This window comes from Cricetulus griseus, chromosome 3, assembly GCF_003668045.3.
Source record: "Cricetulus griseus strain 17A/GY chromosome 3, alternate assembly CriGri-PICRH-1.0, whole genome shotgun sequence".
NCBI lineage: Eukaryota > Metazoa > Chordata > Mammalia > Rodentia > Cricetidae > Cricetulus > Cricetulus griseus.
The window spans coordinates 256,625,941-256,652,524 of record NC_048596.1 but is presented as its reverse complement, the minus strand read 5'-3'; the positions used below and the strand labels follow the sequence as shown (position 1 = coordinate 256,652,524).

At 41.4% G+C, this 26,584-nt stretch overlaps 1 protein-coding gene across 1 annotated transcript in view; it reads left to right on the top strand.

The window, feature by feature from the left end:
* The window catches only part of F13a1 (coagulation factor XIII A chain), a 169,753-nt gene that overhangs the window by 81,344 nt on the left and 61,825 nt on the right, over window positions 1–26,584 (top strand). The window contains exons 6-7 of the mRNA XM_035441525.1: window positions 8,325–8,499; window positions 10,899–11,037. Coding sequence (XP_035297416.1) covers window positions 8,325–8,499; window positions 10,899–11,037 — 314 coding nt within the window. The remainder of the gene's footprint in view (window positions 1–8,324; window positions 8,500–10,898; window positions 11,038–26,584) is intronic.

Genomic DNA, 26,584 nt, shown 5'->3' with positions numbered 1-26,584 from the left:
AAAATTAATATATCCTTTGTCAGGAGCTATCAATTGGAGATGGATTCTGGGTTAGGGATTGCTTTTGACCAGCCTTACGGTAACCAGTTGTGAATTCCCGTCTATGGTGCAGACATCAACTCCAATCAGAAATGGTCCATTACACCATAGGGCACCCATGAGCACATCTTGTTGGTGCTCTGTCTAGTTGGTGTTCTGACACATAGAGCCTACAACTGAGTAATCCTACGACTATTAGTGGCAGTTCTCTCTCAGCAACGGTGCTTGTCATCTTCTTACATGCATATTCTCATATTGTGGAGTAAATATCTAAAAGCTGGCATCTCTGTGTTACAGGATATGTATGTGTTTAATTTTCTGAGGCACCCCTCTGTTGGCTGTACAGAATAGTTGTATGTTTTACATTCCTCCAGGAACTTACGACAATCTACTTTTCTTCAGGTTCATCTGTTCTTGGTGACTCCAATCTTTTAAATCTACCCAATCTAATGTGCACATAGCTGTATCCAATTGCTGTTTTAATTGTATTTTCTCTGATGTACAGCTGTGATGAGCAATTTTTCATATACTTCTGGCCATTCATATGCTTCTTTCAGTACAATGTCTTCTCAAGTTTATGCCATTTTCCTAGTGGGTTATTTGTATTTTAATTACTGAGAAGAGTTTGTTGTGTGTTGTATATTCTGAAACCATGCCTTTTCTCAGATACATATAGAGGTTATTTCCCACTAGACTGTGCTTTGCTCTGGGTGTGTGTGTTGGGGGGGGGGGTGTGCATGCACCCAGGAGAAACCCCAAGTGCCACTCTGTGATGAATGAAAACAAGAAACCAGAAAGGAGGCACATGACTGATCTTAGGTATGGTGGAATAGGAGAAGGTTTATTTTAAATATGAGGGAGAGCATAGTCACAGGAAGGACATCTGAGAGAGCAGAGTGAACATCACCCTGAGCCAGGCCACATGAGGAGAGTGGGGAGGAGACAGGAGCTACCAACCAAGAGGCAAAGAGGGTAAAGGGTAGACCAAAAAGGAGGGCCAGGTAACCAAAATGGCTGGATTATATAGGGAAGGGCAGCCCAGGCCCTAGGCTGGAGAAGACTAAGGTAGAGGATGAGGCATGCCAGCCATACTCTATAACAGGCAGGGACTGGGGGGATGCTGGGAGAACCTTTCAGCCAGGTCTGCTTTGATATGTTGAATAGGTACCCCAGTTAGCCATTTGTCCTGGGTTTGACACCTAACAAGTGGTAGCCCTGGGAATGGAGTGTCAAATTGACATGGTGACTTCCTTCTTTCCAAACAGGAAATCTGGCAATGGGAACAAAGATGATCAAACTAATAGCACAATGCCATGTGGTAATGAAGAGGGTAGTGTCAAGCACAGGGCTCCACGTGAGCAGAGCAGGAACACCACAGTGACAGAGGAAGGGTTCCCCTGAAACAAGATGGGTTTTGCACAAACAATGGGCACACACTTGTGATGAGAGGGTTCGAGTGTGGAAGGGCACTGCAGGAAGAAAGTCCAACATTGCAATAACACTGGGCAGAAAACAGCTAACTTGCCTGCCATCAACAACCTGTAAAAATCCAAGGTGGTATTTGGATTTCTTTTCCTTTGGATCAAGTGTGACTCTGAAATTTCAAGGGCCCTGAAAGTCCAGAGAGGACCAAGGTGAAGGGACCAGCCAGGGGAGAGCAGAATTCCTGCTGCTGCATCACGAAGAAGTGCATCCCAGCGAGACTAAGGACTTGTGACAGCTTGCAGGCAGCCCCAGTCCATAGCTTTGAGGGAGGGGCCTTGTGAGTCTTGTAACTTTTTGAGCTTCTGAGCCTTGCAAATTCCCTTACATTCATGAATCTTAGGAGCTGTCCCTCCTCCCTTGAAGGAGAAAGATTCACTTCAGAGGGACTAACTGCAGAAAACTCATATGGCACAGCCCTCTGATAGTCCACTCCCTGGGTGCCCGAGTCTCCACCCGCCCCCCAGGGCTCTGCTTCTGCCCCCTCCACAGAGGAACAAACCTACTTTAACTACTTCCTTAGCCTTAAGCCATGATTTTGAGGTAATAGCTCTACTAGGCACCTTCCCTGACACACGATAGGAGCTTTAATCACCCTCTCCTTTTCAGTAAATAATTCAGAAAATATACTTATTAGAATTAAGAAGAAATTTGCAACCAAATTTTCATTGTAGAGTTAAAAAGAGTAGATTTATACACCTTCCTACTTCCAATGGCTATTATAAAAGTTTGCTCTTCATTTAAAAAGAAAAAGCAGCAATAAAAGCAAAAACATTACACTTCTCTCAATAAGGAATTCAAGTAATACCTAAAAAAAATGAAGAATAAAATTAAAACAATAGTCCCATATTTTTTTTTCCATTACAACTGGATGTCGTTCTCTTGTATCTATATGCCCTGGGTTCCCTACCCAGTCTCCTATCAGCTACGTCGATATCTCTTTGACTGATGTTGATGCTTTTAGAAGTGGATTAATGTGTCACATAGTTATTCCTTCAGGAACTTGCATCCTGCCCTCTGAAATGTCTGTGTTAACCCAAATCCTCACCAACACTGTAGGAAGGAGTTCCCTTATCCTGTACACAGCTACTCCAGTGAAGAGTCTCCAAAAAAAAGTGCTCACCCAGTCCATCAGTTGTCTCTTCAGACTTGTGAATCTTCTAAGCTCTGTGACTCTTCCTGAGTCCCTAAGCTCCTTTTCCCATACCATACCCAGTTGCCCTACCTGCCTTTGTTGAACCACCTTTTCTTTTCGCCTAGGAAATTTCTTTTGCAGCTATGACAAAACATTAGCTAGCTGTTTTTGTATAGGTCTATTTTTGTGTTCTTTACTGTGTTCCCATTTGTTTGTATTTATACTAAGTGGCATCATGCTATTTAAAGAATTATGTTTAATTATACTCAAATCCTATTTAATTATATTAAATCTACTTTTAGAAGGAGAAAAACACTGAATTTTACAGAAAAAATGTTAAACTTCAAATAAATGTCTCTTCATAAGAGATATAATTTCCTAACAGATCCTTCCAAAATTAGTTCAAATTATGAAACCAATTAAACATAAAGTAATGATGTACTTTTAAATTATGTTTTAATTTAGACAGTGTCAATTGACTATGAGAAACCAAAACACTGAATCACTACCATTTTCTTTCTTTTTCTCCTTCAGCATTCAAATCTTATTTTTCTTACAGTGATTTTTGGTCCTACATTTACAGGCTTTTAAACTCATTCTTTACTGTAGCTTGGAAGATGCTTAAGTGTACTTCTCATGGAGTTTGTGTTCTTATGTTCTCCTAGATCTTCCTGACTGGGGCTTTATGCTCCCTTCCCTTATCCTTGGAAAGTTTGGATTCCCCTTTCTCTTGGGAATATGTGGATGTTGATTGACAGTGTTTTGTCACTGAATGGCACTGTGGAGAAAAAAAAATTTATGAGCCGGAAAGTTTCCAGTGTTGTTAAAAAATTATTCTGTGGCCTTCATTGTATTTTAAGTAGACAATTTGGTTAAAGATAGAAAGACTATCCTAAAAATATGAACAATAGCAACAAATGATGCTTAGAATTACCTTACTATGCCAACATGTAAATCTTAATTTTATTTATTTTAACATTTTTTTGTTTTATTTGAGTTACAAACATGATTGAATTACATGACAATCCCAGTTCCCTTCTCCCTCCCCTCTCCCACTATCACCCCCCCCCAACTAAAACCCTATCTATCACATATCCTTTCTTCTAATCTACACCTGACTCAACCTTTCTGCTCACTGTGGGGAAATCTTAAGACAGCATGATTCCTCTTTTTTTTTTTTTTTTTTTTTTGCTGATTTGCACTATTTGTCTAGATGATCAGGCGATTTTTTTCTTTATTCAAAATTTAAATTGGTTACAAATTCTACATTAGGGGCCTGTTTCAAACCTCAGACCATGAATGACTCTCTAGATTATGGTCATACCTTTGCTTTCATTTCGAGGGTGTCTTTACTTTAGGGACACTAAATACCTTTATGCTATATTATCTGTGTCCCTGAGAGCTCTTAGCTTCTCTCTAGTGACTTCTGTTTTTTCCACTAACATTTTCTTTGACATCTCCTTTCTCTTTGTAGTCATTCATTTACTTTTAACACCATCTCCTCTGTATCTTGAAGTTAATGATGCATTGTTATTTCATAAATACTATTGTTTGGCCATCCATTTGTCCCTGAAGTCGGTGGTGTCCTTATAGATTTGAGAAAATGCTTCCTGCTCCTTTATTTTCTTCTGTGTATGGTCCTCTCTTTCCTTTGCCCTCTCCCCAGTTACTCCGTCTCTTGTTCTTCTGTTTCATGTTATATTTATGCTCGGTTCCCTTTGGGAATTTTATTTGCTCCAATAGATGAAACTTGACTCGTCTCAACCTACGATGAATTTTCTTTGTCCTCAGACCTACGGTTCTGAGGGCAATGTAGCTCGTGGTCTGCTCTGAAACTGGGAGACTGGAGCAGGGAAGGGAGATGCATTGAGGAGAAGGTCATCTTTCTTAGTGTGCTGTGTTCATTCTGCTCCTTCTTTTAGGGTTCCATTAGCTTTTCCATGCAGAAACTAAAGGTATAGCTCATCACTGTGAGGAGACACTCTTGGATTTCTAACATTTCCATACCATAGTCATAGAATATCTGCCTCTTTTGATATGTAACCCCTTCTTACTCATTTTTTTTCACAGAAATCATTTTTGGTCAGAACAAGATAAATATTGGCATTACAGCTCCAGGTTTTAAAAGACAGGTGAAAAGTTGTAGAGTTGCGTTGCTTCATCAGTCTGTCTTTCAAAGAACCATGGTTAGATTGGATTCTGAGACCTGCTGCTTCCCCATGCCGCTCATAGCTCTCATCTGCTCTGGACACTGCATGTTGGAGTTTGTTGCATTATCTTACAACATTGATGTTGCTGGTAGTAACTTGGAGGGGGTCTGCTTTTTCATTTCTCCAATTCTGTAGGCATGATGAGATGGAAATTTAGCTTTTATCAATTTGTTTTTTTAAATTATTTTATATGTATAAGTGTTGTGCAGGCACATGTCTGTACATCACAGGGATGCAGTGCCTACAGAAACCAGAGAGGACGTTAGATTTCCTGGAACTGGAGTTACAGATAGTTGTGAGCTACCAAGTGAATGCTGGGAATTGAACACAGGTCCTCTAGAAGAGCAGCCAGTATTCTTAACCTCTGAGTCATCTCTGCAGCTCCTAGGATAGAAATTTAAGGCAGCCATATTAACGTTAAAGATCACTTCTCGTCTGTAGTACCACGTTTGAGTTGTGTGCCCCACCACCAATAACTCCAAACCATGACATTTGATTCTGCCCCTGGTCTAAACTTGAGTTCACATTGCATTGTTACAACAGCCTACTCTAGCAAGTAAAAACCCCAGCATGCCCATGAATTGTCCCTCCAGCATATTTTGTTGTCTGGAAGGGGCTGTTTTACTTTAACCCTTTTCATTTGCCACTGGAATGTATCTCGTTCAGTGCCTGAGCTCCTTAGAAATCAATGTTCTAATTAGAACACAGTAGCTAATCTGGTCAAATGCTAATATGTGAGAATTGTGATTTATCTAGCAGCAGGGGCAGCATTCAGCATTAACAATTAAACGGTCTGTAGGGAAGAGGGCTATTTATTTCTTACTCTTCTCCCTAGCTGATTTGATTCAGTTTATGCTATTAGTAGCATTCTATTTAATGGCTATCTATCTGAAAATCAGACATCAGAGCTACAGTTTAGGGACTTTTACCTCTGGGATCCATAAGCTCTATTCTCCTTCTCAATGATAGCGTACTGTCCCTCCACAGAGACCAGATCAGATTACAGACACACCCCAAGTTCCATCATAGTAGGCACAGATTTTTTAAAAACTTAATTCACCTGCAAAGGACAAACATTGCTCAAGAATAGGGCCAGAAGAGTTGGCTGAGGTCGAAGTTCACATCAAAAGCTTGAGCTTGCTGGCATAGGTCTTTAAGAAACTTGAAAGCTTTTAATTTTTTCAACATTCAACACATTAACTAAGTACTGCCTAAGAGCCTTCCCTCTAACCTGCCTGGACATAAAGTCAAAGGAAAGAAATTGCTTTTCATTCAATACTGACTACTTACATGATAACCATACCAAGGTCCCTAATCATGTCATGTTATTTCATGACATTACACCTTTATTCAACTTTGGATGATGTTTTCTGGCCAGCTCCTCTGGTAAGTCCTCTGCCAAACTGCAAACAATAGGACCACCCTTCAACCCAGTTGATTCTTTTCTCCTTGGAGCTGCCGCTCCACCTGTGTGTGTCTCTGTTTTCATCACATCACAGTTACTTCCACCTGACTGGCTTCTGTTTCTCCTAAGAAGCCTTAAGCATATTCAATGGACAAAGCCTACATGGTTGTTGGATACAGACCTGTGTAGGGAGAAACCCTGATTAGAGGTACCATCCATGGGCGTGGTCATCTGTACCTCCAATCAGGGTTTCTCCCTACAGACCTGACTATTGAATAGTTTTGGAGCACCAGCTCTTTATTCAGTCTTGCTGGAATTTAGAAAGACATATTTCCACAGACGTAATCTCTGTTTTCAAAGAACTCTTGAAACATTTTGTAATAAGAGTCCTTTCCAGTCAAGTACAACAGGCTAAATGGAGAAGTCCAGCCAGCAGGTTGCTGTGATCGTGGGGCAGCAGGCCTGTGAAGTAGCCAATGCACAAAAACTCACTCTGCTTTCATATTTCATCAACAGCTTCTATAACCTCATTGCACAGCTTTGTTGCTAATTAATATCTTTTCACTATCATCTAGACTGATACTTCTTGAACTAATATGCATGGATCATGCTTTAGGGTGTAGATTTCTTTCCTATAGGCCTGGGAGGATTGTGATAGCATGTATCTCTGATGAACTCAGAGGATTTTATTACTGTTGATGTGCAAACCATACTTTGAGTGTTCAAAATCACTGTCATGCTAATTGTGAGGCAGTGCCCATTTGGAAAACAAAAATCACTGTTCCTCACTTGCATTCTGGCTACAATTAAACTCATGAAAGCGCCATTGAAAGTGATAGATCCAGCAGTTTCCAGAAAAAAAATCACCACTTTCTGCCCTTTGTTTCATTGTCTAAACATCAATTGTCTTTGTCCCTGCATATTAGGTCTACTAGATTTTTTTCTACTCTAAGTGTGTATTGAAGCTTTTCCATATATTCTAGATTGCCACTATCTACTCAAGTCTCTATCATACTAAAATCATTAATATCTCAGACCCTTTAGGTAAATAGAAATCCCCTTTAATGTAACTATAAAACTGGGAGCTGAGATGTAGTCCAGTGATAAAGTACTTGCCTAGTACAAGGCTCTGGTTTGATCTCCAACTCAAATAATTTTAAATAATTATTAAAGAATATTTTATTTGATTTATTGTGTGAGTATGTATGTGCTGTATGTACACATGTTGGGGCGCACATGTATATGGAGAGTACAAAAGGGGATATTAAGTGTCTTGCTGTATCATTCTCCTCCTTACACCTTTGAGATAGGATCTTAAAGAGCTGGCAACCAGCAAAATGATGCAATCCTCCTGACTGCCTCCCACAATACTGGCCATTCCCAACTTTGAACATGGATATTGAGGATATGAAATCAATCCTTTGCTTATGCCATAAGTGCTTTTATCCACTGAGACATCTTCCCAACCTGAAAAGTATGTCTGTAGTGAAATTTTAAAAAGCAATCATGTACAGTGCTCATGGACATCTATTTTCCTATTGAATTTTAACGGTACCTTTGACAACATGTGTTATCCTTTTCCAGTTCTTAGCATTCACTACTTAACATTGAAGTCAAAGGCCACTGGATCACTGATTTCCCATTTGTCAGTCAAATCTACCTCTCACCAATACAAGATCCCCTCCTAGCTTTTCCTTTTGCAGTTCTTTCACCCACCCTCCCCATGTTATTTTAGGCCAAACCAAGTACTCAATATGGATCTTTTTTTCAAACAAAGTCTAGAAGACTCTTCCTACTCATCATTCAACTATAGCTGATAACACTCTGCTAAGGAAAAGAGTATTATTGGTCATTGGATCTTACCTCTGAACACTTTGGGCTTTCATCATTACCCTTGGTATTAATGTGATAAATTGAACAGGAATGGGAAGTATTTTTGCCATGCAGGGAGCATAGAAGATACTGGAGAGTCTCAGCTTGCCCCATGCCAGTCTGGGTGGGGTGATTTTCTCAATGACCTTTCTTCTTTTTCACCTCTCATGACCTCCTTTAGGTGAATGCCAAGGATGATGAAGGTGTTCTTGTTGGATCATGGGACAATGTCTATGCCTATGGCATCCCTCCATCAGCCTGGACAGGAAGTGTTGACATTCTACTAGAATATAGGAGCTCTGAAACACCAGTCCGATATGGCCAGTGCTGGGTTTTTGCTGGTGTCTTTAACACGTGTAAGTATCTGCTAGAGAAATGACTTTTAACACAAAAGAAATTTCACTTCAAGACATTTTACCCATAACCTGGCAAGGAGACTTAAAAGCTTCCATTGGCTCTATAGAATTTATGGGTAACTATTTTGGGATATAGTCAATGCATAATTAAATTGTGCTGGGCCAAATATGCTCACAGTCTCTCTGACTGCAGAATCTTTATGGGAAGAATGATAGACTGTCTCCTACATGATCCATCATTGACACCCAGAGCAATAGAGGGTTGAAGGGTCTAAGGAAGGAAGTAGGAAAAGCATGAGCCATTTCAAACATTTCTTTTAAAGATTAAAAAAAAACTAAGATAATAAATAAGAAGGTCAGATATATTCTGATTTTTTCTTGAAACATTATATAAATATGCTTATTTGTTTACTGGTGGATGTTTTTAAGTACTTAAAAGCTTGTCCTAGATATGAAAGGGAATCGGGTCGTTTTATCTTCCCCTTCATCTGTAAGTCTCAGGAAGCCTGACCAGTTAGGTATTGGTACTCACTGAGCAGCTTCACCTCTCCAGCTACCTTTCTGGGGTGTAGTCCATCCAACATCCAATCTGCAGAGCAAAACAAATGGGAACAGAACAATTCTCTTCAGTCTTATGTAAAATTTTACCAAAGAGCACTTCCCTTCCGTGGCTCAGGAAATGTTACTGTTAATTCAGTGAATGTATTAAAAAGCCATTTGTTTTAATATGTCTTCACCATCATTAATGATTTTCATTCACACACCATTCTTACCACCTTGGAAAAACATTAAGTTCAAGTCAGAGTGTCCTTTCTACCTGCTCATTAATAAAGAATGTTTTGCCTGGTTAGCATTTTTAAATAAAAATGTTTAAAAATGGGAGTGTGAGGCTATTGGCTTGAGAAAGGATACTGTTTAAAATGATAGTGAGACCCACCTATTTTAGCACAAAGTTGTGACCTAGTCCTGTTCCACACAAACAAAAAAAGACATTTCCTTTTATTTGTTGTGATTTCCTATGACTTGACCTGCATATAAATATTTTCTGAGCCTCTTGACTATATGTGAGTATTAAAAGAACATCCATTTCCTGAGAATAACTGTCTTCAGGGAGGCTGGTCCTGATGTCAGACAGAAGCCTGAGTCATAGTGGCTGATGGTTTCAGGGACTGTCTTCCTTGGAACTTTAAAGCCAAGGCACAGAGAGGAAGCCACTTGCCTAAACTCATTCCAGGAAACTGTAAAAGACCTCAGTTCGTCCCAGACCTAATATTCCACCGATGTAGCTCAATACCTTTAGACTTAGAACCAGATAGGATAGTAAAACCTTGCATCCGTGTACACTGTTTGCATAAAGGAAGTTGGCTTTCTGTACCTGAGAACAGGCTTTGGTTGCAAAGTAAGCAAAGGCAGATTTTCGCCAGAAAGAGATCACAATACAAACAACCAGAAAGGAAAGTTGATGGGAGGAGGAACTGGTACCTGGAAGTCAGTCTTCCCCTGTCTTAAACTGAGCGTAAGGCAGACCCTTGATCAAGTCCCCTTCAGTAATAATGATTACCCAATCATTCACATTGGAATCTGCCAAAAATAGAACATGAGCACCAATCATTATACTGGTGAATAGAGAGGCTGCAGAGTAAAGTAGGCGTGAAGCCAGTGGTGGCTGTCACCCTGTTATTTGGTGACCGAGGCCAAGTCATTTAAAGGACAGGACACTGATCTCCACTAAACTCACATTTGGTCTTCCAAGGTTGTTCTGTTGAAAGGGCCAGATAGTCTTTGTTTTAAAAAATGCTAAATTATTCTGATGGAGAGGGGGAGAAAAGGCAAGCCAAGTCATTAATCTTAAAATTGTCAGCTAAATTATTTCCAATGAGCCCTGATGTCTGGCGTCCTGGGAGTCAGAGAGGGCATTTGGATTAAGCTTAATCAATAGGTGCATATGGCAGGAGATGCACCCAGGTAATTTATTATCTAACAAGTCAAATGACTGGGTGGTGTACCCTACATAGTGTTCCAAGAGCAAATTTCATTCCCACTGAGGGACTTGTATAATCCTAACTTATGATGAGTTTTCTAAAAATTGTGTTTTCAGAAAACCCCCTTTAAGAGGATGAAATTGCTGGTCCTTTGATGACATTGTGGTTAGAATTAAACTACTAACAAGGAGCTATTGGACTTCTGTTACGAAGGATCTCATTGGCACCTGATCTGTGGTTCCAAAAACAGTCTCTCTCCAGCTCTCGAGGGACTGAACAAGTCACATTTCTTGGGTGTGGAACATCCAAGGGAGGGATTTTTCATGTTGGGAAGGAGGAAAGCCCCATGGAGGAAAGAAGTTTTCACTGTGTTTGGTTAGATGGGTTTATGTCTCCAGTGATTGTTTTCACCTGCAGTTTTAAGATGCCTTGGAATCCCAGCTCGAGTTGTTACCAATTACTTCTCAGCCCATGACAACGATGCCAATTTGCAAATGGATGTCTTCCTGGAAGAAGATGGGAGCGTGAGCTCCAAACTCACCAAGGATTCAGTGTGGTAAGTCTGACTTCCAATGGCATGGGCTGGTGTCAAACAAGAGGGCCATTCCATGTGCTACAACACAGACCCTGGCGAGTGTTTCTTTCTTCCATTTTAATGTCCTTGTCACAGATTTTTTTAAAAGGGTGAATGGGAAATGTTACTGAGCAGACAGTTTAGGCCCTGAGGATAAGTGATGAGCATCCATCTACATGAGAACAATCACCACAGTTGGCCATGGGCATAGCTAATACACGGTCCTGGCTGGTTCCTGTATATCACATGTGAATACTGTGGTAGATGTGGACCTGTAGCCAATGCTCCCATCTGCCCACAATTTCCTGTCCACCCGTTTACGTGTTTGTATGATCTTACCTGTTCTTACAGTTATATCAATCGAATGACACAAGATCCCTTATTTGCAGATAAGGAAACTGAGGGTCAAAGAGAGTTTTCTCAAAGTCACATATCTCATAAGCTGGTAATAGGCTCTATCTTCTCCCATTCTTAACCCGATAGCTTTCACTGTTGTTATCCCTTTGTCTTTGACACCTTGTTCTGAATTCTGTTCCCTGTCACAGAGCCTTCCTCCAGTATTTTCTCCACCTATTTTCACTTCTGAAATACAGAATTCCTCCAAGTATAGTGCTGAACTTGGCCTTGACTGTGTGCCCAGATTTCATTTAGAGATCAAGATGGGGAAAGGTGACATTGCTTCCAAACACCAGCTTCATGCATCTTTTACTGCCCTGGAGTACAGTACCAGAAGCTGGCCCATCCCATAGTGTGAGAGCCCAAAGAGACCATGCTCTCCATGGAGAACTCATCGGTCTGAGTCCAAATGGAAAGGATATTTAGGAAACTCAACATAGGATGAAATTGGGATATAATTTGAGCTGTTACCAGGCATTGAACTGTGTAAAATTTCCAAGCCCGAAATGTGTCCTTTGTAGTTGTTCTTCACAAATCATAAAACTAAAATGCTGTCATTTGTAAAAGCATCCAAAAGGGAATGGTGGGAAGTCACAAGCTCGTTTTTTAAGAGAAATTAAAAGTCAGAAGGGCCTGAGAAACTCAGGCACGGATTGGCTTTGGGAGCAGCATTAACTCACTAGGACCTGTAAGTGGCCACTGGAGAATGTTGTAAGAGGGAAATGGCTGAAATGCCCTCAACTCACAGCAGCAGGTTACTATGAATAAAAACTAGAGCCTCTAATTTGAAGAAATGAGCTGAGACAGGGTGCTGGAGGACTTGGGCAAGATAAAGCCTCGCCCGTGGAAACCCAACAGCAATTTAAAGAGCCATTAAGCCTGTGGAATTACAGCTCATGGCCCTGTCTGTCTGGAACAGCCAAAACATCAGCCCCTAAAGCCCACTGTCAATGGTAATGGAAACATGAGAATTATTTTGGTTTCTCTGCAGCACTGGGAAACACACACACACACACACACACACACACACACACACACACACACACACACACACACACACACACACGATACCTTTATATAGGCAACATCAGTCTCCCAGCCCCTTGATCCAAACATCTCCATGCTAGGTCCCTATGGGGAACCTGGGAGATAGTGCAATGAGGCCCTAAATAAAAGTGGTATAAAGTCATGAAGTGGGCAGCTTTTACTGTTGCTATCCCTTTGTCTTTGACACCTTGTTCTGAATTCTGTTCCCTGTCCCAGACCCTTCCTCCAGTACTTCCCCCAGCACATAAGACCTTGATCCTGGCCAGGTCCGACACATCTCCAGTGTACACAGTGCCATAGGCTTCCCTGCCCACCTCTGATGAGGCTTAGGGCTTTCATTGTGCCAAGACTCAACATCTCTTTGATAGTGGCCTATGCTACCCCAACTCACGACACACCCAGACTCCAAAGACAGGGACAAAAGGACTCACTGTCTTGGTTCCCCAGCAGACCAGCTGTGTGACCTTGTGAAAAGCAGACTCTGTGCCTCTTTCCTCCTCTAAAGCAGAAATGACCAAATTCCCAATTTCACTCAATGCAGAGCCGAGTGTAGCAGGTGCCTAATGAACACTGGCTGCTGGGATCGCCTTCTTTATTAGATGCACAGCTGGAGTCTCAGGGAGGCAATATGTTGCCATCCTCCTGAGTACCTTGACAAACTCACAAGAGAGGGGTGCCCAGTGTCCTGAGATGACTGGCACTTCTGTAACTTTGGGACATTTTTAAAGAAAATGCTGACACTTGGGCTTGCACAAACACCACTGTACTTTATAAACTATGTGTGTTCCAGGAATCTAGAACGTGTCAAGGACTCTCTTTGTTTGAGGGGTTGGTGAGGACTCTCCTGAGCACATCAACCAGGATGCAGCCATCCCAGCCACACCCCCACATCAAGCTTTGGGTTAGGCTATTATTTGCTGTTTGTCTTTGAGGAAATGACTTCACCTCTCTGTGCTTCAGGGTCCTTATCATCCTAGCAGCTACCATTTCCTAGTGGAGTGACTGTGATGAATAATTAAATGAGGTATCCAGGCAAAAACGAGGTTGATCACGTCTCATTCCCAAACCCCAAATCTGAACTATTACAAATCCAGAATTTCATTTGTACATGTAGAGAATTCCACACCTGCTCTCATGTGAGAGTCAGAATCAAAACAGAACCATGAAATATGTCACCCAGAATCACCTTCTGACTGTGTGTGAGGAGTATGTGACACAGGTCAATGTCAAGTCTAGATTTGGGTTCTACCTCCAGGATAGCTTATTGTATATACACAAATGTTCTGAAACCTGAAAAGGTCCAGGGCACTCTGGTGCTGGTATAGTGTTCTTAATCTATACCAAGTAGTGGAAGGTCTGGTGCTGGTTCAAGTGGTGCTTTCAGGGGTAGGAAGGAGGGTTGATCTGGGGACTAGGAATGCTAAACAGAGGCTGAAGTGTGGGTGGGAACAATTGTTGGGCATTGGCCACTTTGGCCTAGGCAGTTTTCTAACACAGCTCTGAGGAGCCTCACCCAACCCCATGGACTTCTCTCCCTCCATAGGCTCCAATGTTCCCATCAAAGGAACCCATCCCAGCCTGACTTCTCACTCCTGTACTCAGTGTCAGCCCCTCCCTTCTCTAAGGAAAGGAAACTGTAAGAATAGATGCTTCATCCTTCTCCTGCCCCTTTGACAGTTCTGTTCCATTGTTCAAGGATTGTGCTAAACTGATTTATTCAGTTTAGGTCTCTGTGACCCAAGGCATCTCCCTTTCAGAATTTAGCCAGGTTTATGAAGACCAGAATCAGAAGCCAGACCAGTAGGGTCTTTCAGAGAGCTGGCTCGGGAATGTGCAAGGGGATACAGAGTACCAAGGACAGGTAGTTTGACTTCCTACTTCCTATTTGTTGTCTTAGGTCCCTTGTAGTAGATACTCTCCCATGAGAGTGCCTGGGGGTGTGTAGCGTATAGGGTAGGCATCTATGAGTCACCGTAGGCAGTTTGCTAAAATGGCTGACCCAGAACTTTACTGCTGGATTATGGGACTATGAGGGTCTCTGTATGCAGGAGAGTCATCTCATGCTCGGTGGACATGACAGTTTCATTGTGCTTTACAAGAGCTGTTTGGCCACCTCGTTATTTGCAGGTCACAGCGGAGTTGGAAACAATCTTAAAAGAGAGAGATGGTGGCACTTACTGGGTCATGAAAGGTACTTCACTGCAGGGCTTCCCTCCTGCTTCTTCAAATGTTGCTCTGTGTCCCTCGGCTGGAATGAGTGGAGTCTCGTGTGATGGCTCTTGGTGGGAAACTGCCCTTCTTGGTTTTCCCCATCAGAATGCAGCTCCCATCAGGGGAACAGTCTCTGGTCTCTTATTTTTTTTGGGGGGGGTGGGGTGGGTGGGTGGTGGTTAGCTGGTTGGTTGGTTTTAGTTCTGGTTTGTTTTGCCTTCATCCAGCAGCACGAAGGGCATGGGGCAAGCATGGAGTAAATGGTTTCATTTGGGAAAACAGTAAAATGCTAAGCAAACTGAAATAAATATCATGACTATCTCCAAACCACAGGTGCTGAGGTTCCAAGACAAAGTAATCAGGCTTGTTGTCCTTGAGAAGCTTCCCAGTGTTCCTCAGGAGGCAATGCACATAGAACGCCCTCCATAAAATGCAAGGAGGATCATAGCATGCACTTGGAAGCAGGGAGGGGTGTGAATTTCATTCTATGGCTGGGGAAGAAAGGCTGCTCTCGTGGGAAGTGGCCATGGAGTCAAAGTCGTTATCCTCCTGCAAGCTTCTGGCTGTGCTGGTCAAAGATGGAAAGCCCTGGGAAATGCCCTTAGTCCACAGATGAAACTCGGGGGGAGGGAGGGTATGTCATTAAAGGTCCAATGGCTGAACTGAAGTGGCCAGACATTTGTTGCTTTGTAAGACCCTCGGAAAGCTGAGGCTTCCAGAATCTTAGCCCAGGACCGCGGCCACCCCAAACACAGAATGGAGGCGAAAGCTTGATGCAAATTGCATGAGGCTTTATTGTAGTTTAACGAGCTAACCCCATGTTAGCTCGGGTCTTTGATCCACCCACCATGGCGGATGACTAGCAAAGACAGTTTGAAGCCACTGCGCACAGATCTTTATAGGGCAGTAAGGGGAGTGTCTAGGGGTATGCACAGGCTCAGGATTGGTGTGCCTCCAGGCTTGCCCTATGTTGATTGGTCAACTTGTTGTTATGGCCCATAGGTCCTCCCAGGGTGGTTGCTATGCTCTCTACGTCATTGCTGTGCGCTTGTCCATACCAGCTAACTTCCGATTGGTTCCTTGTCACGAGACAGGCATCTGACTTTCTAGTGACTAACTAACTTCTGATTGGTTCCTTGTCACAAGGCAGGCACCTGACCTCTAAGTGACCAAGGCAGGTTTATGGCAAGCACGTGTTGGGCTGTTATGGCTGCCAAAAGGGGAGCAGGTCCCTTCAGCTTCAAGGACCAGGGATGAACCTGCAGGATCGTGGGTTATTATGACTGTGGGTATGGAACATTCAAACCATTTTCACTTTCACGATGTGGCCTTTGCAGCCTTTCCTGCACGTCAGCAAGAGCCTCTTACTCTTCATGCCACCTCTCTGAAAGGGATAATGTCCCCCATCTCTGTGACCACAGAAGCAGATAATTCTTGCTCACTGGGGCTGAGACTGAGTGGCTATTACCCAGGTATCATTGTCTTTCCTCCTTCCCCCATAGTGCTGGTCAGTTACACCTTCTGCCTCCTTAAGGTAAACTCAGCGCTTGCTTTCTGATCTGCTTTATAGGCTCCAACTGTGAGCATCCTCCCTCTTGGAACCAACAGCTTTACTACCCACTGAACAGGGACTCTTCATTTTCCACACCCCAACCCTCCCCATTCTCCTCACTGGGCTAGAGGAAGCACAGTAGACCCCAACTTAACCATGGTTTCATTTACCACTGTTGATTTTACAGTGAGGCAAAACCACTTCAGGTTTTAAACTTGACCTTTTCTGATAGAATCTTCTCTTGTGATCCTGGGCTGAGGCAGAGACCTATAGCTGTGGGCTGGCCATGCCACCATAGGGGGAGAAGAGGACAGTGTGGAATGCTCAGCTAGATAGGTAGATAGATTTTCTATTTAGATATTTTTAACTTAGGAGTGTTCTCTAGAGGAGATGGAATGTACCTATTATAAAAGGTTTAATAGAATGAATCCAGTGTGTCCAATATTAGCATGATTGCCATCTGCAAATTGTATGCTCCATTATCTCTCTCTCTCTCTCTGTCTCTGTCTCTTTCGCTCTCTCTCTTATACATACACACACAAAGAGACTCACTGAGAGGCACTCGTGTGTGCACACACATGCTCTTAACCACTAAGCTGTCTCTCCGGCTTCCATTATGACATTTTTTTATGATTTTGTGTGTTTGTGCATCTCTCTCTCTCTCTCTCTCTCTCTCTCCCTCTCTCCAACACACACACACACACACACACACACACACACACACACACACACACTCACACACACACACACTCACACACACACACTGTAAGGTAGTGTGATTAGATCTGCCACTAATTACCTGGATGACCTTGGACAAGTTGCTCAGCATCTCAAGACCTTTACATTCCCATATGCAAATGCAACCCTTTGGCATTAATGAGCTACAGAGTCCTTCCCAGCTTCAAAAATAGCTTCATTTTAATAAGTTATGCTGTTCTTCCATCCAGGCCTTTTCTGTATAGTTCAGCATTGTCTGTCACTTACTTTGTGTGAAGGCTACAAGCACACACAGCCAGGATGTGACCAGCTTGCCCATACTTAGGGCCCTCTGTATGAAGTGGCCTTGCATCAGTTCCCTGGAGGAAAGAAATAGAGCAGAAGGAAGACAAGAATTGATTGCATTTGGTTAGCCAGCTCCAGCGCATTGAAAACAGAAAAAGAGGAAAAAAGGGAAAAATAACCTTCCTTCAATACTTTCTAGAAAGAGTACAGTTGTTATTGGATGTGCTTTTCACCTCAAAATGCAAATCTCTCTGTGCACAGGAAGTGTTAACCTGTATACCAAGCCCTGGCTGAACAGAGAGTCCTGGTGTCTCCTCTGGAGGCTTGCCCTCCTACAATTCTAATGCCTGTTGCACCCTACATGGTGGTCTACACACCACAGGCACTTCTATAAATGGACCATTCTGCCTTTACATTAGCTTAGATGTGCTGTATACTCCTATAAGTTGGACTCTTATATTGGTGGATCATCTTCAGTTTCAATCACTGTGGAAAATGGGATGGTCTGAAAATAAATTCCAAATAAAATCGTATAGAAGAAAAATCCTGAATATAGACTAAACGGCTATATATAGACTGAATATAGACTAAAGATGTTGGAGGGTTGGTAAAATTATCTCACCATGCATCCAAGTTACTAATTCTGAAACTGTATCCAAGATGTTTGTTTTCAAACATTATCTTCTTACCCATATTTTTGGCCAACTCACTCTTCCACTGATCAGCAGGAGCTAGCCCATGAGCTCCACCATTTACAGACTGGGAATGTACAACAAACATGGACCACCATATTAAACAAAGGACTTGCAGTTACTTGCTAATTTACCTCAAGAATAAAACACTGTGGGCCACTTTCTGCTCATCAGCCCTTGCCCTAAATGATGACATATTTAACTTGTGCAATCCTCATCATACTCTCCAGAGTATGTTCTCATTTAAAGATGAGGAAACAGGTGCAGAACTTAACCATGGTCCCCGTGAGTAAGTGTCAGATTGAATTACAACCCCATGAACCTAAACTGAGAATGCCTTCTTTTTTGTATGTAACATCATCATTGGAAAATAACTGGGAGATACAAAATCTGCTCTTTTGAAGTGCACAACTCAGTATTCCAACTTTCTTGAGTGTTGGGCAACCCTCCTTATCTAGTACATTTTCATCACTCCCAAAAGAAACCTCCTCATTCCTCCAGCCACTGATAGCTGCTAACTTTTTCTGTTCTGTGGAGGTGCCTGATACGGACATTTGATATATATAGAACCATGCACTGTGTGGCCCTTCATGCCTGGTTTCTTGCACAGATCATGCCTCTCATGATTCATCAATGTTGGAATATGTGCTAAGACGTATTCCTTTTAACTGATGGATGGCATTTCTCTGTGTGGACAAAGCACATTTTATTTAGCTATTCATTGGCTGTGCATTAGAATTGCTTCCACTTCTGTAGTCTATGAACAATTCACTCTGATCAGCCGTGTGAAGGTCTTTGTGAGGCACATGTTTCCAGTTCTCTTAGAATATGCATAGTTAGGATAGATTGGTCATATGGTAACTTTCTCAACTGTTTGAGAAACTGCCAAGCTTACCTGCAAGTCAGCTCCACCATTATTACATTCCTACCAATAGAACACAAGAGCTCCAATGTCTCCATATCCTTGCCAAAGTGATGCTTTTCCTGGGTTTTGTATTGTTTCTAAATTGTTACAGCCATCCTGGTGAGCATGAAGTGCTATGGTAGATTAAATGTCCATTCCTCTGTGGAATGAGGATGTTGAATGACTTTTCTTTTTATTGTTTGTGTATATTTTTTTTTGCAAAAATAGCTATTCAATCCCCTGTCTAATTTTAAAATTGGGTTGTCAATCACTGCATTGTAGCTGTTAGTTATATGTTCTGGATGCAGATAAGCATTTCTCTAATCTGGGGACTGACTTTTTCACATCATTAATGGTCTATTTTAAATCAGAAAATTTAGCTTTTATCAAAGCCATTTTATATTTTCTCTTTGGTTGCTTGTACTTTTATTATCATATGTAAGAGATCATGGAGTTCAAGGTCATAAACATTTACTCCTCTGTTTTCCTTTTGCTTTTTCTAATTTTAGATCTAGGACCCATTTTAAATGAACTTTTATTTCGTGGGAAGAAAAGATAAAAGTAAGGGGTAAAGTTCATGAGAGGTGCTTCTATCTGTGGTAGAAAAACCAGGCTCTAGGTAGAGCTATTTATACCAAGTGATCACTGTGGTAGAAAAACCAGGCTCTAGGTAGAGCTATTTATACCAAGTGATCACTGAGTCAAACGAATAAGAACTTTTCAAGGAGTTTCTAGAACAGTGAAATAATAACAATGGGAGTAGAAGGAACTTTAAGGGAGTTCAACCCTGTTTTGGTCTCTTCAATGAGTTTCTAGGCTGTACACTTGCACGGTTCCTGAGGATATTTTCAAGACTGCCATGGAAATTGGGAAAGGGAGGTAAAAATAAATAAAACCAAACAGAGGTCAGAGCTCTTACCAAGAATGCCATAGTTTTCTTGCATAAATGTTGTTCAGCTTGTTGCAAGTCTCGTGTTATTAGAGTTCTAGAAAAGTTGGTCTGTTTTTTTTTCTTTCCTGATAGTATTATTGCCATTCTGCCACTGTAGATGTGCTTCCCAAAGTCTATTCTTGTATTTTTTTAATGTGCATGGGTACTTTTCTTGCATTCATGTCTATGTATCTCATCTTAATGTTCACAGAAACCAGAAGAGGCCATCATATCCTCTGGGGTCAGAGTTACAGATAGTTATGAACTGCCATGTAGGTGTTAGAAACAGAACCCGGGTCTTATGGAAGAACAGCGTGTGCTCTTAACTACTGAGCTATCTCTCCAGCCCCCAAAGTCTATTCCTAACACTTATTTTTGTGGCGCCAAATGGAGGAATCCACCAGACCCTCAAAGGGGTTACATTTTATAGGGATATTTTTAGCATCTAATTTAGGCTTCTTACATATATATCTTGAAATATGTAATACACAGTAATGAGTCACTTAATGAGGAGAATGCCTTTTGGGAAATACATTATTAAGTTATTGCGTTATCCAAGTATCATGGAGCACACTTATACAAGCCTAGATACTGTAGGCTGGTCAGTTAAATGGTCTTGTACAGCAATCGGGAGGCATGGTGGATCTGCAGCTACTGCTCATGTAACACGGTGCACTACTTAGCAGTAAACTTAACTCTTTTATTTATTCTTGAGATTGTCAGGGAGAAGTTGGAGGCCTTCACTCTGACAACCCTTCCTACACCCACCTCTCAACTTCTTTTCTTTTTGCAATAACTCACTGAGTCCATTTATGCTGCCTGTATACTCATGAGCATGGGGCACCATCCACTGTTGCTTGGGCTACATCCCAGGGGCTACATCCCAGCGGCTACATCCCAGCGGCTACATCCATAGACAAAACTGACTCCCCCTCCCTCAGCATCCATCACCTCCCAATACCTTCTAAGCTAGAGGTGGGGCCTCAGGAGTCCCATTTGTATTGGAATGTTGACTGGCTTGGGCATGCCTTGTGGAGGCAACCATGGCTGCTATGACTTCACAAGGACACCTACTGTATCATATTGAGAAGACACTGTTTGCAGCAAGCTTTCCCAACATTTGGCTCTTAGAAGTTTTCCTCTACCCGTCTCTTTCAAGTTGTTCCTTGACCCTATGGAGATAGGGAGTGTGACGTGACTGTCCCTTTTAGGACTGAGCACTCTACAGTCTCTGTACATGGTCCACTTGTGAGTTTCTGTATCAATTGCCATTCTCTACAAAAAGAGGCTTCTCTGGTGAGGACTGAGAGCTGTGCTATTTGGGTACAAAGATAGGCATTTAAAAGGCAGCTTGATGTTGTGCCTATTAAACAAAATCATAATACTGGGTATTCCTTTAGGATATGTGACTGTAGCCACAGTTTCTTTTCCAGGGGCACAATACCAAGCATGAATTCTGCCCTCTGGAACAGGCCTTAAATCCAATCAGAAAGTAGATGATTGTCCCTATAGCAATCATTCCACTGTTGAAACAGTGAGCAGATCTTAGCAGCTAGTATTTTTGCATGGTTCACCACTGTGTAAGATTGCTGATTTCCCCTACCCCAGCAGCCTGTAGAGAACCTTCTGGTACTATGAAAGCTAGCCAGCAAGGAAGAAGATTCCAGGTTAGTACCAGTTCGATTTAGTCATGTCTTATGACCACATTGAGTAGTATCTTCACCAACAGAAACATTCAGTCAGATTTTGCTGGGTTAAGCAAGAGCAACCCCAATAGCTTGTATTGTCTGGGATCTCTGAGATCTCTCTGTCTAGCAACTGGAAAGGAGGTGTCCTTAATCTGGTGGTAGGGTTCTTCTGTGATAATCCATGGCTTCTAGAAGGAACATTATCTTATTCAGGGTAATTCCATTGTGTGTGTGTGTGTGTGTGTGTGTGTGTGTGTGTGTGTAAGAGAGTAAGAAAGAGAGAGAGTGAGAGAGATACAGACACACACACACACACACACACACACACACACACACACACACAGAGGGCACTAACATAAAATAATATGTTTCCATGTGACTTTCCAAGGTCCCTTATTGTTATTTATCCCTCCCTACCCTCTCCTCTGCCCTGTTCTGCCACCCTCATTTAAGCCTTTCCCCCATTATCTTCTTTTCTGCCTTCACACCTATGCTCTGCTATTCCCCCTTCCCTTGGGATATTGCCTCACTCCCACAATGACCGCTTCTAGTTTCCTGGCTTCTCAGGTACTCAAGTGAAACATAAAAAATCTAGCTGTGAAAAGCTAAGGTCCACCCATGATAAAGAGCACTCTGTGTTTATCTTTCTGGGTCTGGGTTACCTCACACAACATCATTTCTTCCAGTTCCTATCTATATAAACTCTGTCAATCATTAGACGTACTATAAAGTGATGTTTAAGGTATGGCACAACAAATCCACATAATAAGTCAGTCACATAATTATTTACTGTCATGATCACATACAGTGTGCACAGTAGCAGGTGCTATACTTTTGTAGGATAGATAACATGAGAGGTTGCTTTATATCAGTGTCACACAGACAGGTGAGAAAGACAGAGTTGTAATACAGGACATCACTGTGAGAAACAGTAACATTTAGTTCAACTTCAGTAATATGTGATTCCCATCATACATACAGTTCCCCCATTAATCAAAACTTTGTTATACCACCTATGACTATACACTTACATATGATTCTGTGTCTTCCTTCCTCCTATGTACCATTAGGTATTACATTGAGCTTTTAGAAATTGTATTCAGAAAGCTGTCTACACATTCCATTTTAATATAATAAATGGATGTTAGAAAGGGAGACCTTGTCTGAGATGGGGGAGGGTATTGCTCTTTAGAGTTTCTAGAATGCCACATTAGACTCTCTTCCTCTCGCTACCATCTTGCTGGGATATTGCCAGTGAATGTGTGTAGTCCATGTTCTAGTCATTTTGTCTAAGAGTGGACAGCGGTGATTACACGTACTTCCTGTAAGAAACACATGCTAAGATATGTTTCTTAATTAAATTCAGGTTCTGGTTTATCCAGAATTCTTTTTAAGAGACACTCATCATCTATACCATTCACGGTTACAGAAAATTAGAAGCCAATAAAATGTTTCATCAAGGGAGTTTCATTAGATAGTTAATAAGATAGTTTAAACACTTACTTAAAAATAAGAGCTATAGATATCCCATACAAGGGCCCACCCCTCATGAAAGAAACTTCCCTTTGCAATAGACAGAGACCACTACAGAGAACCACATATAGTTAAAATGCAGAGACCTAGTGATCATGGGTGCCCAATCCACGTTGTTCCATTTACAGCATTACTGCTGCACCTAAGTCTCAGGGAACATGGCAAGAAGAAGAGAGAGCAAAAAGAATATAATCACCAAAGGACCAAAAAATCTGCTGTGAGATTGCATCTCCTCGAAACAGCGGGGAAGCTACACCGATGATGCCTCAACAATGTGTCTGCCTAAAGATGACCTGAAAAAAATAATACCAATAGACCTGCTAACATGGAAAAGGGGAATCTGACAGGGTCTCATTTGTACACAAAAAATTACAAGTAGCTAAGGAATGCTGAGAACAGAAGAAATCCAACACCAAGTGGTCAGCTTCAAAATCGTGTGTGTGTGTGTGTGTGTGTGTGTGTGTGTGTAATATTCAATTAATTGAACAGATTGTAGCTACATAATATATATATATACATATATATATATATATGTATATATATATATATAATTAAAGAAAAAGAGAGGAAATGGATTATGGAGGATAGATTGAAGACAGGAAAGGGAAGACAGAAATGATGTAATTATATTTTAATTTTTAAAAACTAAAGGAAAATAAACACTTAAAAAATAAAAAATAAGAGCTATCAACTTTAGGATATTTATTCATAAACATCTCTATAATGCAAAATAGGAACTTTGGAACCTACTGAGACTATTGTCAGAAAGTTTTTAATCCTCCCTAATAATTATGGGAAAACTTGGACTGAATTTATTATAGAAAGTTTTTTATACATTAGAGTTATACAAATACTTATCTTCAAAAATCCAATCTTTTCGTCATTTTCAGCCAGGAAGGCAATTTCTAACTTGCTATGCCAGAAACTGTGATGAAGTGAACAGGGTCTCATATTCAATATGAATCTAGCTGGGTGGGTGGCACACTCTGCTCACTGTGACAAATACAAGTTAATATGAATGAGTGCCACTTTCTTTCTTGAATATTCTGAGCTTTGTTTTCTGCTACAAAACGCAGATGATGAAAGAAGAAAAAAAAGAGATACCTGTGTGATCATCCTCTAATTTTCTAGAATTTTCTTTTATTAAAGCGGCTGTAAAATTTTCCTAATAAATGTTCAAGTTACCTGAGTTACAACTTCAATGCACCGCAAAGACTGAGTGGAACAGAACTGATGAAGGACATCCCCCAAATGACTTGCTAAATAGACTCAGATTAAGTACTACGTTTTCTGTAAAACAGCTGAATTCTGAACTGTTGTTTAGTCAGTGTGTCCTACATGAGCCACACTGTCATTTACAGCCAGTGTCCTTTCTCTTAGGTGGTAGTATTTAATGGGTAATTCATGTCTGTATCAGAGAAGTTCTGAATGATCTTGATAAATGCATCAGTTTTGTGTTGGGCATGACAGCACATCTCCAAGTCCTCTCCCATATGCACCTTCTCCCTACCTGTGTCTCATGTGACTCAAGAGAGTATATTAAAATGAACTCTTCAGTGAGCTTAGCAGAATCCCTTGCCTTCACAGTATAACCTAGAATAGGCTCCTTGGTTATTTCTCATTTTTCTTGATGGATAACTGGCATCCTCCATCAATCTCCCTCTCAGCGTTATCATGGAGGTTATCAGGGCTGTTCAGGTGGCTCCTAACTGAGAAGAACTAAGGCAACCAAGCTTTTAAAAGAGGGGTGAGCTGACTGGTTTCCACCTGACTAGAACTCTGGCCTTTGATTGACATGCTTCATGGAGTCCTTCCATGAAGCACTCCTTCCCAGTTTCAGCACTTGGGCATCCCCAGCAAAGATTGCCACTACATCCTGGGAATCCAGTGTTCCCAGCTCCTGGCTTCATAAACTATTCCTAAAGCCTATCTCTGAACAATTTCATTCTGCCATCTCTCATCATCATATATCCTAATGGCCAGGGTTTTCCTCAGTCTCAACTTTCATTTCACTTTGATGTGCCTTGTTTGATAATTCCGAGTCCACCAAAATTTTCCCACTTGTTACTCCCAGTTCCTGCCCCCTCAGTCCTGTTCTATTGCCACATTCCAGGTTTGCTGTCATTTTTGTCACCTGTGTCATGACTGTAATGGAAAATCAGCAGACCCAGGAATCCTGGCCTAGCTCCATCTACCATGCAAACACAAACCACCTGCAGGGTTTCCCAGTGCCTGCCCGCCTTCCTGCTGCTACCATTTTTGCAAATGAAAGAATTCCAAATGTTTGGCTTACAGTTACAGTTGAAATTTCTCCAAGGTCTCTCTCTCTCTGGTGACTTTCTCTGAATCTTATTTGTGCTCTTGTGTAGTTATATAAAGATGCACAGACTTCTTTCTTCTCTTTTAAGAACTCTTTCTGTGAAATTCCTCTGGACAGATTGTAAATGAATGGGATATTTAAACCACTAGCCAAGGCTATGTGGTGTTTGAACAGTTAGCCAAAGCTATAGTTAGTAAAGGCTATGGGGTGTTTAAGACAAAGCTACGGAGTATTTAAGCAGTGAGCTAAAGCGAAGATTTGTTTGCTTAAAGTAGCTACTTGTTTTCTTTGAACCCAAAAGACATGCATCTTCCAGGAAGTCCATCTTGGTCTCAGACACATTCTTTTCCCTGCTGTCCTTAATTTCATGGGCTCCTACACCTCCCGATAGGATGGTCCTGGTGATAGGCCTAGGGCAGACCTTGAACTATGCTTTAATTTCTGATTTTAAACAAAATAGTCATCTTGGGCTGATGAGTTTAATAAAGGCACTTACCACCAAACCTGGAAACCTGAGTTTGTTCCCCAGAATCTGAATGGTGTAGGAGAGAACTGACTTCTGCAATTTGTCCTCAGATCTTTAGTAGTCTTGGCAGACACACAAAGAAAAGAAGGGAAAGAGGAAGGGAGGGAAGGAAGGAAGGAAGGGGAAAGAAAGATTAAAATATTCATAATTTCTGGAAGGAAAGATAATACATGCTTATTATTATTTTTTCAAATATTGCAAAAATGTGCTAAAGCAAGGTACCCCCTTTCTAGCTACTCAGAACATTTGTAGTATTTTGTTTATGTATATTACATGTATTTTTATTGCTGCATAGTGAAGTTTCAGAAACCTACCAGCTTAATCCAACATGTATTTACTATGGAGCAGTTTTTGTGGATTGGAAATTTGGCACAGGTCGGCTGCATCATTTGCTTGGACTCTCGAATGACACTCAGATTATCTGCTCGGGCCGTTGTCCAGTCCAGTCTGATACTCAAAGTCCTCTGCAAGCTCATCCAGACAATGACGATGAGCACATATCATGTGGTACCCTGAAGCATTGCTTCTAAACATGAATATACCACAGACATTATTCCTGTCTACTTCAGGTTTAAAAATATTTGGTCACTTAAGACAGCTTGGGTTGTTGTCGTTCTCAGCTTTCCCTTCCTGTAAATCATGCTAGGATGAATATTCTTAGGTCTTGATTTTTGCATTTGTACAATTGTTTTGTGTATAAATTCAAAGCATATAGGTTTACTGGATC